Source organism: Durio zibethinus, chromosome 4 (assembly GCF_047325235.1).
Source record: "Durio zibethinus cultivar Kanyao isolate XHJ-2024 chromosome 4, ASM4732523v1, whole genome shotgun sequence".
In the NCBI taxonomy this organism is placed as follows: domain Eukaryota; kingdom Viridiplantae; phylum Streptophyta; class Magnoliopsida; order Malvales; family Malvaceae; genus Durio; species Durio zibethinus.
In genome coordinates, this window is record NC_143165.1 from 1,613,072 (window position 1) to 1,631,185 (window position 18,114).

At 28.9% G+C, this 18,114-nt stretch overlaps 1 protein-coding gene across 1 annotated transcript; it reads left to right on the forward strand.

The window, feature by feature from the left end:
* The first annotated feature begins 775 nt into the window (after window positions 1-775).
* On the forward strand, window positions 776-4,113 carry LOC111287732 (uncharacterized). The gene is made up of 3 exons (XM_022878405.2): window positions 776-2,033; window positions 2,289-3,634; window positions 3,730-4,113. The coding sequence occupies exons 1-2, from the start codon at window positions 893-895 to the stop codon at window positions 3,596-3,598; spliced, it is 2,451 nt and encodes an 816-aa protein (XP_022734140.2). The 5' UTR covers window positions 776-892; the 3' UTR covers window positions 3,599-3,634; window positions 3,730-4,113.
* Window positions 4,114-18,114: the final 14,001 nt, after the last annotated feature.

An 18,114-nucleotide genomic window follows, 5' to 3' on the forward strand; every position in this document is an offset into this window, starting at 1 on the left:
GTGGCTACTGGCTATAAACGTGCATTTGTTTGCCATAAACGTGCAATTTTGAAGAATAAAAAAATCCCAATGAGAAATAGCACCGAAACCAGAAAAAATACCTAAAATAATAACATAACAGGTGGCCTGAATTATATCTCTTTGGAATTTTTTTTTCTTCCATAATTTTTTTTCTTTAATTGGTCATTCGAAACAGTATTTAATTTCTCAAAAAAATTTATGTAAATTTGAACTGCCTGTCTCGTCTGACTTTGATCTTTGTTAACAGAAGCTTTGGTCACTTTCTTGACTGCAATGTGAAAAATTAGAATTCCTGGAAATGTTAAAAACTGGAAAGGGAATATTGAAAGAGTTTTGAATTATTCTATGCATATCAAATTTGATAATTTAAAAAATAATATAAAAAATAATTTGAAAGTGATACATTTAAAATTTAATAAAAATAAATAAAAATTTTATAATTTTTTATCCATATAAATTATAACACATAATTCTTAATAAAATATCGTATTAAATGGGAATTGTTCATAAAAAGATTCTGCAACCGGGAAATTAAAGAGATTAGTTCTGGGCTGATCATGCATGAAGAGGTGGGGGAATCCTGAAATCCTGATGATCTAAAGCAGTTTTAGATTAAAAAAATTGGGGAAGCCAGCTAGAGAAAACCCCATTTGCTGCATTAATCTAATAAAAAATAATTTGATTTGGTCCATTCTGACAGCTCTTCATCGACCACCATTTTTACTATATATACTATCATTTCATGCAAGGTTTTATCTCAGCAGAAACCAATCCCCCCTCTTCCTCTCCACATTCCTCCCCTTCCAAACAGAGAAAACGCTAAGAAAGTCTAAGCACATTGGCAGAGTTTGGTGTTCTTCAGTGATCATCCATGATGGTTCGGCGGGGGGGTCGGTGTTGGCCCCAAATGTTAATGGCCTTGGCCATTGTTGTTGTTGCAAGCAATGTAGGTTCAGTGTCTGCAGATGCTTATCCATACTCTTCACCTCCTCCACCTTATGAGTACAAGTCACCTCCACCACCGTCTCCTTCTCCACCACCACCTTATGAGTACAAGTCACCTCCACCACCCTCGCCTTCTCCACCACCACCTTATGAGTACAAGTCCCCACCACCACCACCAAAACAAGAAGAGAGCCCTCCATACTACTATAAATCTCCACCACCTCCATCTCCATCACCACCTCCTCCATACTATTACAAGTCTCCACCACCTCCTTCACCATCACCCCCACCTCCATACTACTACAAGTCTCCACCACCTCCATCCCCATCTCCACCTCCTCCGTATTACTACAAGTCTCCACCACCTCCATCTCCATCCCCACCTCCTCCATACTACTACAAGTCTCCTCCACCTCCATCTCCATCACCACCTCCTCCTTACTACTATAAATCCCCACCACCTCCTTCACCATCGCCACCACATCCATACTACTACAAGTCCCCACCACCTCCATCTCCATCACCACCTCATCCATACTATTACAAATCTCCACCACCTCCATCACCCTCACCACCTCCTCCTTACTACTATAAATCCCCACCACCTCCTTCACCATCGCCACCACATCCATACTACTACAAGTCCCCACCACCTCCATCTCCATCACCACCTCATCCATACTATTACAAATCTCCACCACCTCCATCACCCTCACCACCGCCACCTTATTACTACAAATCCCCACCACCTCCAGTAAAGTCTCCTCCACCACCATATTATTATAAGTCTCCCCCACCACCTTCACCATCTCCTCCACGACCTTACTATTACAAGTCTCCACCACCTCCTCCACATCACATTTCACCACCATACTACTACAAATCGCCACCACCACCATCTAAATCTCCTTACTACTACAAATCTCCCCCACCACCAACTCCTTATTACCCTGCCCCTCACCCCCACCACCATCCACTCATAGTCAAGGTAGTTGGTAGAGTTTACTGCTACAGATGCTATGACTGGAGTTATCCAAAGAAGTCACACGACAGGAAACACCTCGAAGGTACAATTTTCTCATACCTTCTGATTCATTAGTATCAAATTTTAATGCATTGTTAATTGATCTATTTTATATTTGCATTTTTTATTAGCCTTTTTTTGTTTGTTACTTTCAATTTTTTTTGAACTTTGTCATATGCTCTTGAAGTTTACGTAAGATCTCTTTGAACAACAATTAGATGCTACAAAATTTGGTTGATTTTTAACAACAATTTGATGCTAAGATGATTTTTGCCTTATATTATTGCACATGGAGCAGGTGCTGTTGTGGAAGTGACTTGCAAGGTTGGAGAAAAGGAGATCAATGCCTATGGAAAAACGAAAAACAATGGCAAATTCAGCATCAGAGTTGAAGGATTTGACTATGCTAAGTATGGAGCCGAGGCATGCAAGGCCAAGCTCTCCGCCCCACCCAAGGACTCACCATGCAACATTGCCACTAGTCTAAACTGGGGCGACAAGGGTGCTAAGCTCGAGGTGAAGTCAAAGGACGAGTATGAGGTTGTGCTCAAGGCTGAGCCATTTGCTTATGCTCCAAAGACTCCTTACAAGGAGTGTGAAAAGCCAAAACCCAAGCCGCCATCTCCTTACCACTATAATTCTCCACCACCACCCACACACCCTTACATCTACAAATCCCCACCTCCTCCATCTCCTCCATCACCTACATATGTATACAAGTCACCACCACCTCCATCTGATCCATACAAGCCACCACCATACTACTACAAGTCCCCACCACCACCACCTCCGACTTACATCTACAAATCACCACCACCACCAACCCCCACCTATATTTACAAGTCACCACCGCCTCCACCATACTACTATAAATCCCCACCACCACCAGTCCATTCTCCACCACTACCATACTATTACAAATCCCCACCACCACCATACTACTACAAATCGCCACCACCTCCTTCACCATCTCCACCACCACCATATTACTACAAGTCCCCACCACCACCAGTCCACTCTCCACCCCCACCATACTATTACAAGTCTCCACCGCCACCAGTCTATTCCCCTCCACCACCATACTACTACAAATCACCACCACCTCCTTCACCATCTCCACCACCACCATATTATTACAAGTCCCCACCACCACCAGTCCATTCCCCTCCACCACCATACTACTACAAATCACCACCACCTCCTTCACCATCTCCACCACCACCATATTATTACAAGTCCCCACCACCACCAGTCCATTCCCCTCCACCACCATATTATTACAAATCACCACCACCTCCAGTAGAAGCTCCAGCACCAACCTACCACTACAACTCTCCTCCACCACCATCACCGTCCCCTCCTCCTCCCTACTACTACCAATCTCCACCACCTCCATCTCCATCACCACCACCACCATACTACTACAAATCTCCCCCTCCCCCATCACCTTCTCCCCCACCACCGTATTACTACAAGTCCCCACCTCCTCCATCCCCCTCACCCCCTCCCCCATATTACTACCATTCACCTCCCCCACCAGTGAAGTCACCACCACCTCCACCTCCAGTCTACATATACGCTTCACCTCCACCACCAACTGTCTACTAGGTCCAAAAAAATCAACCACAAAATTACAGTGTTCATGTAAGTAATATTATAGTTAAACCTGTTATTACTTAGTTAAATCTATTGGTTAATTTCATATTCTAATTCATTGTCTATATATGTTAAAATTTCAGGTTCTAATTTTACCAAAAGAATAAAGAAAGGCACCAAGGAGTGGAGATTTGGACATCAAACTTTTTCAATTCCATTGAATAAAGGTCTGAAAATTGCATTTGAGAGCTACAATTTTGGTAATCCAAGCCATATAACTTCCACTTCTCTGGTGGCCATAGTACACATGCTCTTAATTTGTTCTAGTGGCATTGGAAGAAAGCGTTGTTCAATACTTTTTTTTAATTATATTGGTTTCAGCTAATTTATTTGTCCATAGATATGTGGCCTTTATATGATTAATCGTTTCTATTTATTGTGGGCATGCATTTGTAATTTTGTGGATCGTTGTTGTACTATGTTTACTGAGATTTATAGCAATAAAGGAATATATTTCTTTGTCACAATATATGTTTTCCTCTTTCTTAATTTCTCTCTTTTTTTTCTCTTCCCTCTCTGATGCAAATGCAATGCTTTGCAGCAACACTTTTCTCTAATTAACTAGAAGCAGTGCAGTAACTTAAAATCAAAGTATATAGCTAATTGCTGTATGATCCGATAGTAAAATATTAAAATTTTAATTTCAATAATTAGATTCAGCTTTTGATATTTGTAATTACAAAAAAATGTTAAAAAAAGCACAGTAGACTTGCAGATATGATCACTAGAATGGTTGAATTGCTCAATTATAAAAAAAAAAAAAAAATGATTCAAGAATTTCTCAATTGAATTCTTTTTTTCACATAAAAGGCAGAGATTCAAAATTTAAACTCATATCATTTCAAGTGATAATTAATAAATTAAATGAAAATTGTTTCTACGAAAGAAAAAAAAAACCAATAAACTTTAGAAGTCAAATAACAAAAGAATTAGTATTTGATTTACAGGCAATATCAAATTTTAATTATATAAATAAAATTAAAAAATAACACATATCTGTTATATATATTTTAAAAAATTTTACACTATCAAGTACTATCTCTTAAAAGTTTACATATGGCAAATTTCTCCAAGACAAGACATAAGCACTTAGCCATTGATGGAGTCATAGTGCCTGCCGTATGCTTTCAGCCAGCATATTCCAAAATAATATTACTATATCTCTTTCGATTTCTACTCAAACTCTACTATTTGTCTACATCTCCCTGTGGGTCGCAGCTTTTCTTATATTATTGCCAAACAGCTTCTTCCAATCTGCATTCTCCCTGCAAAAGTGCCAGAAACAACAGAAAAAGGACAAATAATCTTCTGGGAATTAACGAAGCTTGCATGACTTCTTCATGTTCTAGAAATGAAACATTCCCACTTTAATCACAGGGGATGGACCACCTCTCCTTCTATTCGAGCTGATGTAATTTGATCATTCAAATATTCCTATCATATAAAATATTTAAATATATTTATATTATATTTTATAAAAAAATTATTTATCATAATTTATATGAATACGAAATATAAAATCTAGATTTTTTATTTTATTAAATTTATTTATAATTATTATTAAAATTTTAAATTATATAATTTATCGTATCATATTTATATCTTATTATCGTATCATATTTTACATTATTAAATTTATTATGAGCAAAGGATCTAAGCCATATCAATAATTCATCCTTTTTATTAAATGGAATATTAATTCTATGTCAAGGATTCTGTAATGCTAATAAACAGTTTTTGATACCGTTAAACTGTTATTTATTATTATATTTGTATTATATTATCATATTATATTTTATATTATCAAGTTTAACTTGAGCGAGATCAAAATATACTTAAGCCATATTAATAATTAATTTTTTTTATTAAATTGAATTTTAATTCTCTGCCAAGGCTTTTTGTAATGCTAATAAACAGTTTTGGTTGAGGGTAATTAATGTTAGGATTAATTTTTTTTTAAACGATAATAAAATAATTGTAAAAAAAAATAATAATTCACTACGTTCACTTGGTAGTGACAATAAAATTGTGTTCACTATGAAAAGAAAGACAAGCGCAATAAATAATTAACGTCAAGATAATAATTAGGTTAACAATTAGTATTTAGATTAAGCGTTACTCTTAATATAATAGTTTTACATTAATGTTACCATAACTAAAAGTTTTCCAGCCACACACTTAAAATAGGATTAAATATAACGGTGTAAATTAGCGAATTATTATGCTATTCACGAGCTATTTTATTAGACTTGTTGCATGAGCCATTTGAACAATAATTCAGGGGCAAATTTTGAGCTTTGTGTAATATATTTTTTAATTAAATATTAAAAAAATTCTTGAATTGTTTTATTTTTTAAAATAAATCTTTATATATTTATTATATTCAAATGAATTATTATTCTTTAATTCATATCTGAATTAAAAAAAAAAAAAGATGAGTTATGTTAAGAGTTTATTTAAATATAAATTAACGTGTAAGGATTTGTTCAAGTAAAATAGTAAAGTTCAAGATTATTTATTTTAGCTTTCTTTCAAGCTTTTGAATTTTTAAAAACTATTTTATACATAATTGAAATTATATACATATTAATTTACACAAATTAAGTTTAATTTTTATTCAAGTTTCAAACCATACTCGAAATGATGATAATTAAGTTTAAATTAAATTGAACTTGATTAATTTAATTTTTTTAATCAAATTAGAATAAAAAATTCATAAATCAATTTTTTTAAGCAAATAAATACAACAAATATGAGTACACTAATAATCTTGAAAGTAAAGAGATAAAGATAAAGAATCAAATACTTAATTTATAGAGGTTTAGTCTTTCTTTTACAGTAGGTTTGGATTAAGGAAAAAGGAAGGAAAGGAAAGTAAAGTAAAGTAAAAGAATGTATAGGAAACAAAAACCCCTTCCCTTGTTTAGATAAAATTTTAATTTAAAGAAAAGGAAAGAGTTTGGTTTCCCTTGTAAACCAAATAACCTTTGATTTTCCTTGTAAACTTAATTTTTTTAATACCCCAATTTGGAGGAAAATTTAGGGAAATGAAAGTTGAAAATTATTTTTTTTTATAAAAAGACTATTATATACATCTTTTTATTAATACTAAAAACCTAATAAAAAAACTTAAGTAGATAACAATCATCCTATAATTTTTTTAAAGCTATCTCTTTTTTCAAGTAAGTTTCACATATCTTTTCCAATATAAAATTTTTTTATAATTTTTTGGTAATTTAATTTTGATGAATGGTTGAATATGAATAAATATATTTTTTAGGTTTATGAGATAACTAATTAGCTCAAAATCCATCAATGCATATTTATAAAATATCTTTCTATTTCACTTAATTAAAAACTATTGATATAGCAGCAATTGTAAGACTAGACAAAATAGCAAACATATCATGATTTATGAGTGCCCTAAAATCATAAGCAATAAAAGGTTATAATTGGAAAAAAATATTATAATGAATCATTTCCTTTCTTTTTCACTATTTATCCAAACAATGGTTGTTAGAATTCTTTTTTTTTCTTTATTAATTTTAATTATCAAAAAAAGGGTTACATGTATCATTTCTTTTCCTTTACAAAACTTTCTTTTTCATTATTTTCCTTTTTTTTATTAATATTTATCCAAACATACCATTAGGCACTAATCTCCCTTAGTCTCACTTGCAAGGAGTCTAATTTACTATGTGTTATGTTAAGAATAATAACTCAAATCCTATAACACTATATTTGGATAAATATTAATAAAAGAAAAAAAAGAAAAAGGAAAGGAAAGAAAAATAAAATTTTTTAAAGGAAAAGAAAGGATACATGTACCCTTTGTTTGGATAATTAAAATTAATAAAAGAAAAAAAAATGAATTCTAACAACCATTGTTTGGATAAAGAGTTAAAAAGAAAGGAAATGATTCATTATAATAATTTTTTTCAATTATAACCTTTCATTGCTTGTGATTTTATAATGCATTTTTGGATCGTAATATGTTTGCTATCTTATCTAGCCTCATAATTGCTACTATATTAGTAGTTTTTAATCAAGTTAAACAAAAAGATGTTTGACAAACATGCATTAATAGATTTGTTGGCCATTATCAAAATTTCAACACATTATCACTTTAACATCTCATAAACTTAAAAAAATATGTCTATTCATATTCAATCATTCATCAAGGTCAAATCACCAAAAAATTATAAAAAATTTTTATATTGAAAGAGACATGTGAAACTTACTTGGAAAAAGAGATGACTTTGAAAAAATTATAGAAAGATTGTGATGTGGTTAGGTTTTTTTTTACTAGGCTTTTGATATTAATAAAAAGTTAGATATAATAGTCTTTTTACAAAAATAAAATTTTTTTAGCTTTCCTTTCCTCAGCTTTTTTTCCAAATTGGGGTATTAAAAAAGTGAAGGCTATAGGAAAAACCAAGGGTTATTGAGTTTCTATCTCTTTTTTTTTCTTTAAATTAAAAGTTTATTCAAACAAAGAAAATGTTTTTCTGTTTCCAGTACTTTCTTTTATTTTCCTTCCCTTTCTTTCAATCCAAATATACTGTAAGAGATTTATTTTGGATTTATTAGAGATTTGTTTATGATTGGTCAGATATTACTTGATGGATAAAAAGACTTGCAAAAGAAAAATTCTAAGAGAAAGAGGATTTTTAATAGGTAAGTTTGACTTACAGGAGAAGAATTCTAAAAAAATTTTTTTTTTTAATATATAAGTTTATATGATTATAAATAAGTGAAGTCTCTACAGGGTTAGGTACGAGAAAAAAATGTAAAAGAGTTATAGAATTTTATGGGTAAACACCTCATAAGACTACTGAAGATTTATTTACGTCTTATTGGTGTGTATATTTATTTGTAAGTGGACTAAAAGAGACTGAGATGGTTCATATAGGTATGTGCATATGTGCATATAGGTTGTGTTTGTTTTAGTTAAAAATACTCCATAAAACTATAGTAGATTGAAAGGGTCTATGGGTATTGATTGTTGAGTGAGATTAATTTGATATATGTTTATGATTCTATACAACTGGTAAATCTTGTTTCTCATCTATGGACGTAAATCGATTGAATCAAACTATGTTAAATTATTGTTTCTTGTGTGTTTGATTGATTATTTGATTATGCTTCTACTTGTGTGACTGTATTGAGACTTTTTGGCCTAACAAGTAGTATCAGAGCTGTGGTAATCCTTAACAAGTGATATCAGAGCTAAAGGTTCAAGACATGAGAAAAATTGATGGTTTAAGCCATGAGAAAAGGCAAACCTAGATAATCTCAATTCAAAAGAAGAGTTAGAGTTCATATTTTAAAGATTGAAGATCGATTTGCATTAAGCCTGAAGACACAAAAAAAGATAATTGTGGGACTTTCATTACAGGTGGAGCTAAGTATATCTAGTATGAAGACAGATGATTGATGAAATTTGAATCAAGGTGAAGATTGTTAGAAATAATGACTCAAATCTCATAAGAGATTTATTTTGGATTTATTAGAGATTTGTTTAAGATTGGTCAAATATTACTTGATGGATAAGAAGACTTGCAAAAGAAGAATTCTAAGAGAAAAAAATTCTTAATATGTAAGTTTGACTTACAAAAGAAGAATTCTAAAAGAGAAGGGATTCTTAATAAGTAAATTTAACTTGCAAAAAAGAATTCTAAGAGAAAAAAAAATTTTAATAGATAAATTTGTATGGTTATAAATAGATGAAGTTTTTATAGGGTTAGGTATGAGAAAAAGATGTAAGAGAGTTTTAGTGTTTTATGAGTGGACACTTCATAAGACTATTGAAAATTTACATCTTATAAGTGTGTATGTTTGTTTATGAGTGGACTAGAAGAGACTGAGATGGTCTACATAGGTAAAGTGCATGGGTGCATATGGATTTATATTTGTTTGGATTAAAAATACTTCATAAAACTAGAGGAGATTGAGAGAGTCTATGAGTATTAATTGTTGAGTGAGATTAATTTGATGTATGTTTATAATTCTATATAATTGGTGAATCTTATTTCTCATCCCTAGATATAGGTCAATTAGATCGAGCCATGTTAAATTATTGTATCTTATATGTTTGATTGATTGTTTGATTATGCTTTCGTTGATATGATTATATTGAAGCTTTTTAGCCCAACATGTTGAATATTATAACCTAATTCTTTAAAGCTCTATACAATCAATAACACAATCTTTTAAGGGTAATTCTTTCCCTTAAGCTCAGAACTTTACAATACAAGTTTTAAAGTGTTTTGTAAACTCAAAGAACCATTTTTAAGGTTGGGTGTTTGCTAATTTGAAGTACAAATTAAGATTAAGAAGAATATCATGAGAAAAATAAAAACAAGATGAATTTTTTATACTTTTCACACAACAAATGCTTTTTAATACTTAGAGAAAATGGTAAATGGAAGTAATAAGTTTTTCTTAGCTTTTGGTCACTTGAAATGTGGTGAGAAACCTCCTTTTATATGTAGAGAATGGAAGATAGCCGTTACTTGGATTAAATATTGGAAGCCTCTGTAAAATTTAAGACAAAAATAATCGTTGCTTGCTTTTTAGGCACGAGGGGATCAATCCCTTCATATAGGGGATCGATTGGGTTAGTTAAAATATAAGCAATTTTTTTTGCATAATAAGCCATATCCGATCGATCCTTAATGGGAATTAATCGATCCCTTTGCAAGGTGATCGATCTCCTAGGCTGGGTAATCGATTCTTTTTCATGTTTTAAAACCAATTTTTGTTTTTGATAAAAAAACTAATCGATCTCTATAGGGTGGGGATTGATCCTATCTTTGAAACTTATACTAATCAATCCATACAGGGAAAAGATCGATTGGCTTTCATAAAAATTCCATGAGGTAACTTTCTGGCCAATAAATCAGTTGATCTTCTTCATAAGAGGATTAATCCCTTTTATGCAATTTTGGCCAATTTTACTTTTAAACAATGCCAAATGAATTGAACACATTTTTTATTAGATAAAAAGTTAGAGAAATATTCAAATTAAGTTCAAATCATTTTAATTCAATTTTTACAAATTTTTGTTTTGTCATTTCAAAATATTTTATCAATTCAAGGCTAGCAAACTTGAAGTTTGAAATTTTAGCTTAATGATAATTCTTCAAAAAAGGTTTGGGATTATGATTAGATATGGTGATAATCCTTAGTTTTAAAAAAATCTAATCCTAATTGAACTGGAACTCTTCTAGTTTTTTCTTTTTAAATAATGTTGCATAAATACACAAAGGAAGAACAAAAATCTGAGAATGTAATAAGACTTGAGATTTTTTACTACGAGAGTGTTTTTGAATCTTTTTGTAGGAAATTGGAAGGAATTAGAATAAGAAATGACATTGAAAAGTCAAATTTTGCAAAAAAAAAAAAAATTTGTAATTTTTTTAGAAATTGTTTAGTAAAATTTAAAATTTTTGGTTGAATTTTTTTGCGAAATTTAACTTTTTTGGTGAGATTCTGATGAAGCCCCTAAAGGCTGAAATTTTTAGTTTTTGGTAATTATTCCCAAAATTCGACAACCAAAACCAAATTCTAGCAAAACTCTGATGAGATTCCAAACACAAAACCCAAATCTTGATTAAGTTTTGAAAGTCTAGCCACTTGTTTTTTTTTTTTTTAGAGAAAAGAGCAAAAAAGAGGAGAGTGAGAGGAAAAAAAAATCTGAAAGAGAAAAATTTTTTGGCTTTTATACATAGCTAAAACTACACCATTTATGTTTTTTTAATTCCCCAGAATCTACGTGTTTTATTGTTGATCGACTTGAATCATTCAACCCGACAACCTGCAATCTTGCTAAGCCATGAAACTGCCAAGTCGAGTCATGATTCAAGCCATTTAACAAGCCTCTAGCTGTGTTATATTTTTTCATTTGAACTATCATCATTTCTTTAGTAATTTTTTTCATTTTATTTATTTAATTTATTTGATTTAAATTTTATTTATCTTAATTGATTTTTCTTAAAAAAATATTTTTAAAATAAATTAATAAGTCCTATTAAAATATTGAAGGATTTTCGTGGGTTTAAAAATATATTTCAGATTATGAATTTTACCAAACGATTGAAAGATTTCATAGTAAAATTTAATTAAAAATATTATGAATCAATCTTACCAAACTATTGGAATATTTAAATCTCTAAATTAAATCTTACCAAACTATTGAAAGATTTAATGATTTTTATAACAAAAATAAAAATTTCAATCTTACAAAAGTATTGAAGGGTTTAAATATCTAAATTAAATTTTACCAAATTATTGGAAGACTTAATGAGTTTTATGAAAAAATAAAGTTTTTAATCTTACCAAAATATTAGAAAATTTTTAAATCTCAGAGTTTAATTTTACTAAACTATTAGAAGATTTAATAATATTTTTAAGGCAAATTCATAAATAAATTTTCAAATAAAAATTTCATCAAACTATTGGGGGATGTACATTGAAATAAAATCTTGCCAAAACTATTAGAGAATTTTATTGATTGTTTTAAAAATAATTAACTCGTAAAAAAAGGTATTAATGAACCCAATGATGAGACCTTCTTCAGAGTAAGATACTGGTATCCATAAATACTTTTAAGGTGAAAAAATTCTCTTAAGTTACTACTAAACTATTGAAGTTATTTTAAGATTAATTTTTAAGATTAAATTTACTTAGTAAAATTACAAATATGTTTTAAAGCTTGGATAACACGACATCAACTAGTACCATCATTCAGATGGGTATTGTGAAGGTACTATAATTTTTCTCACGTATAACTGTATTCTCGAACTTAGTCCTAATTTTGTAGACTAGAATCTACTTTTTAAATATATCAGAGTCAAGTTTGAGATTTTTCTTTAAAATGGAAAAGACTTAGTTAAGTGGCTAATCGTGCCTAAACAAAAAAATTGATAGTGACTCCTAAAGTTGTACATAGTAATAGGTTTATAGATCTATATGTTATGATTGTATGTATACTTACGAGAATCTAACTTACCCAAAGCAATCAAATTATAGCTACAACTTTATACATACCTCACATGATGAAAAATCCTAACAACACCATTGTGAGATCTATGTTGAACACTCCCAACACCTTGAATCTACATCTTTTCATTGTTGGCAATCATAATATCCTTATATTTCTCATTCTCTTCTAACTTCACTATGCAACTTTTATCATTGTAAACATGGACAAGAGCTACGGAATCTAAAACACAACCTTTATTACCTTTCAAGAATTGAGTCTCATTCACAAGTTGTCAAAAAAAGATAATCAACGAACATAGTAACTATAATGTCACTATTTTCTTTATCTAACCTATTCTCCTTATTCACCCTTTTAAAAGCAATCATATCCTTCTCAATTTCTTGTAACGCACTTGGATATGTTTTTTTTTACTACAGTAATAATATTCTATATTACTGTAATCTTTGCCTCTTAACTTGGATTTTTCTTTTGATCCATCAACCTCTCTTAAGTCCTCTATTGATTAGAACCTTCTACAGTTAGTACACTTCCTCCAAGTGATCAGTTCTCTATTCCCATAAACTTTTTTTCTCATACAACAGGACAGTCACATCATTTAATTTCAAAGTAGACCCACCCACTAACAAAGTTTGAATTACAGGTTTATAAGACTTAAGTAAATATAATAACAAAATTAAAGTCTTATTTTCATCTTTTAACTTATCAACAAAAAATAGCTAGCAATTGAGAAATTAGCCTATTAAATTCATTGAGGTGATTATGGAGACTCGTATCTTATTCTATTTTTAAAGAATATAAATCCATCTTCATATAAAATATGTTAGTCAATAATTTTAATGTATAAATGTCCTCAAGCTTATCCCACAAATTCTTTAGAGTATTCTCAATCAACAAACAACATTTTTTTAGGGCTAGGGCCAATATAATAGTATTAATGGCTTTTTTCTAAATTCTATTCCAAATATTGTCAGTCATTCTTTTAGGTTTACTATTTTTTAATGCCTGATCTAACCTTTGTTACATTAATAGATCTTGAATAGTACGTTCTCATAACATAAAATATCTTTTTCCATCAAAAAGAGGAATATCAAACTTAGGTATACTAGACATATTTTCAAACATTCGCACCTTTTTTATTAAGTTAAACCAAACCTACAGATCATGGATAATTCAGTGGATGAATAAGTGTAATTATATTCCATTCATGCAACAATAATAATCAAAAGGAAAAAAGAGCTAGGTTGCTTTGTAAGTAGAATAAGACATGATCTTGTCTTAAATAAAAAAATATATAAAATATCTCATTGACCAAAACATTTAAGATGTTACTTATTTGAATACATATTATATATATCGACAATTTCTTTTTGAAAAGAAAATCAAAACATATCCATCCATCGTAATAAAATAATTACACCTGTTATTATTACTCTATCATAGTTAATCAATGGTGATTATTTTGCGTAATCTTTTTGAAATGAATATAATAATAGTTGACAATTAATGTTATGATTTTTAATACATCTAAAACTATATATAAAATGTAAGCTTTCAATTTGTACTGTTCAGTCCATTGTTCATAAGCTTTCCAATTTTGTGCCATTTGTCTTTTATTTATTGGTTATCATATGAGTTTTTTTTTTAATTTTTCATAATTAAAAACAAATTGTTTAGGTATGGATTAACCTCATGTACAAAAAAGCTTCTAGATTCTTATGATGTCACTGTTGACAAAAAAAAAGTCGAAGCTTCTAGAATGCTTTTTTAGGCACACAATGATGTAAAAAAGGAAAGGAAAATAATGAAATGGGAAAAGGGAAATGAAAGAAAACCACAAGAAAAAAGGAAAGCAACACAAGTCGGAGGGAATCACTGGCCGACAAAAATCACAATTGACGCTAAAGGATAAAAAAAAGAGATAGTGAGAATGGAAAATCCGATTGCTTGTTTTTTTATTATAGGTCAAGTCTAAAATCCACCTCTTCACTCTTATGACCAAATTGACAATGACCCATCTTCGCTGTTGGTTCATTACGATTAAGATCCACCTCATAGCATCTCAAGTCAAGCCACTGGTAGTCTTTTTCTTCTCTCTATATTTCGATTTAAATATCTTTTTAATGGTCCTTTCAGTTTATCATGTTTTGATAATTAGAAGGGTCAATTAAAGATTGTCAAACTTACCAAACACCTACCATCAACCCCTCAAAAAATAATTTCAACCCTTGAATGAATAAGAAAAAAATAACTTAGAAAACAAATGCAAAAAAAGTATTGAAATAATTTTTTAATTCATTTTATTATCCAAAATTGAAAAAGTAGAAAAGGTAGATTTTGATTTTGAAAATGTAACAAAATATATGGAAAGTCTCGACTATTTGATTTTGAAATAGCATGGTATGTTTTATAGTTTGAAATTTTGACAAAATTAATTTTCAACATGTGAATATGGATCATAGCTCACTCATAGTATGGTAGCTACATTGTTAGTGTTCTTGCATGTTCTTTATTGTTAATTACTATGTTATAACTTTTTGAATGTCATAGGCTTAAGTTAATGGTATAACGGCTTGATATAAGTTTTGCCCTATATATTTGTAAATATCTTTCATATAATTTTTTATTAACCACCTTAAAAATGAGAAGTATCAATATGTATGGTCCAATTGAATTGTTGATTTAAAAAATGTAAAGATTAGGTATTTGCTCAACAACAATTGATAAGAATAAGCACTTAATTTCTTTTGATGAATAGAATGGGAATCGAAATGATAAAGTGTATTGCTTAACAAAAGCTAATTGAAGATGTATCATTGCAGTTTCATTTTGATGTATGTGTGTATGTATGTATGCATGTGTTTGTGTATCTATATATACATACATATATACACAAATATATATGTTTGTATAAAGGGTATCTAAGTATGGAGCTATAATCATTAGTCTATTAGAAGCACTGATATTTGCTTTTGTTAGTTGCCTTCATTAGTTGCCTTCATGAATAGCTTGAAAAGTTTTTTAAGTCATTCTTGCAAATGCATATGTTTCATTGGGTCAAATAATTTTGACTATATTCTACATGTTTTATTGTTGTTTTTTCAAGATTTCCAATCATGTGCATTAACTTGATTTAATGCATTGAACTGGTTATAGTTGTCACATAGTTATACATTTATGGGGTTAGTAGGCATATCTATCTTTCAAAATTTTATGTAGATTTTAAAAAGCTTTAATTATTTCTAAAATAACTTTGAAATTTGCTATAATCATCATTATTTGTTATATATAAAACTACACATTGTATATACTAAAATCTCAACTATGTTTTTTTTTGCTTTTTTTTTTTAATAAAGTTAAGAGATTTTGTTTTGTAGTTTTTTTTAACCTAACTTCCTCTGATGTTCACTTTTTTTCTCTATTGTAGATTGCTTACTCGGTGTTTATCCATCAAAGTTCGACAAATGGATTTTTATCTAAATTGTCTTAAAAAGGTATGCTTGAGCTTTTAAGTTTTGTATATAACTTTGCATCCATGTCATATTGTTTAGACCATTTATGTTGCTATCATGATAAGTATATATCTTTACCTGTTCTTTTATGGTTGAATCCTTTCACTGGTCATTTTGATATTTCAAATAAGATGAACTTATTCTAAATATTTCATAACCTAATTTAACAATCTTGCTTTAGAGGCAGTTATGCACAATATTTATAATAAAAGAGAGTATATACATTCATATTCCAACTTTTTATTTGAAGTATACTATATGTTCCAAAAATATTACATATTTTCCTTTCTATCTAGTTAGATTTGAATAATATCACCAATATTAACAAACTAATAACTCCTTAAAAATTTAATCATTATTTAAATAATTAATACTTACATTTTAAATTCATTATAAATTTTGATTATTTAATGAAAAATTATATATATGTCATATTTTAAAATAGTAAAAATCTAGTGTAACTTCAAAATATGCATTTAAAATATTTGTCAACAAAGTTCAAAATCGAATTTAAAATATATTTTACCCTTTAATGAATTTGTAAACTCAATTTTAAATTTATTCAATAAACTTATTTAATGAAACAAATAGTTAGAGCACAAATGTTGGAGGTTTTGTTCCAATGACAATGAGAAAATCTTAGAATTTTTAGATTTTAGGTTTATGTTTCAACATATATAGATTCAATCTAATTTTATATTAATTTATTTGTTTAATTGATTTATTTTTTTATGAATTTATTGATTTGTTTATTAAATTTTTTATGAATTTATTATTTGGTAAATATTAAAAATTATGCAATTATTTTTGTAATATTTACTAATTTCATTAAAAAAATTTTACGAACTACAAAGCAGTTAATTAATAATGCAATCTTTCAACTTTCTAGGGTTAGGGGTGAGGTCTTGGATCAGGTACCCTTCATTATTATAATTGTTTACCTTAAAGGCCTATCGTCGATTCATTTTAAGTTGACCCTGTAAATAACAAACAAGATGCAAGTTTGGGGGGTAAGATTTGTTAGATCGATTTGATTAATTTAAAATTAAAATGATTGAATTATTTATTTTATTTTTATTAATTGACTCAAATTTAGTGATATGATAACACCAAAAAACATTAGTGATTTGAAAACTTAATCAGTTAAATTTAATTTGATTTTATCATTTAATTTACTTAATCAAAAAATGACATTCATTTAAATTATATTATATTTTAAACTCTTAATTTTACATAATTTAAATAATTATTTAAAATTATTTAACAAAATATTCAAATACGAAAATACATCCATAATATGCTAAAAACATAAACTTAAAGCATCAACCAAAAATTAAAAATATAAAGTTTTTAATATTTTGATTAATACTTCAATTAATTTGATTTTTTTATTTTATCATATTAAATTAACCAAAAATAGTATTTATTATAAAACTTTTTTATAAACAATCAAATTTAATTTGATGATTGATTAATTAATTGAATTAAATCAATTCAATCATTAATTAGGTTAAAACCAAATTATGAATTGTCTCAAGCTTAATGCTTTCAATAGGGTTATGAAACTTCCTTTTGTTTTATTGATTGTGCATAGACATGATAATTTAAAACACGACACGATGATATAACACGAAAACGATATAGAAAAAATTGTATATATGTTTTAAAAAAACATATTTCGTATTTATTCTTATTGACACAAATTTCAACATGACACAATTCATGTTGTATATGTGTTAACACATCTAAACACATAACATGACACGAATGATACATTTGATTTAATATTATCATACAAGTATACATTTAACATATTTAATACGTTTAACCCATTTTTATATTTATATTAATTTAATATAAACATATAAAGATTATTTTAATTTTTAATCTTTTAATTATGATACTTAATTAATTATTTAATATCATATAAAAATTATTTTAAACATTTAATT

What these genes read in the sequence shown, in the direction of transcription:
- LOC111287732 (XM_022878405.2), top strand. Translation starts at nt 893, where the DNA reads ATGATGGTTCGGCGGGGGGGTCGGTGTTGGCCCCAAATGTTAATGGCC. An exon ending in CGACAGGAAACACCTCGAAG is followed by an intron (nt 2,034 to 2,288) that starts GTACAATTTTCT and finishes CACATGGAGCAG; the next exon opens with GTGCTGTTGTGGAAGTGACT.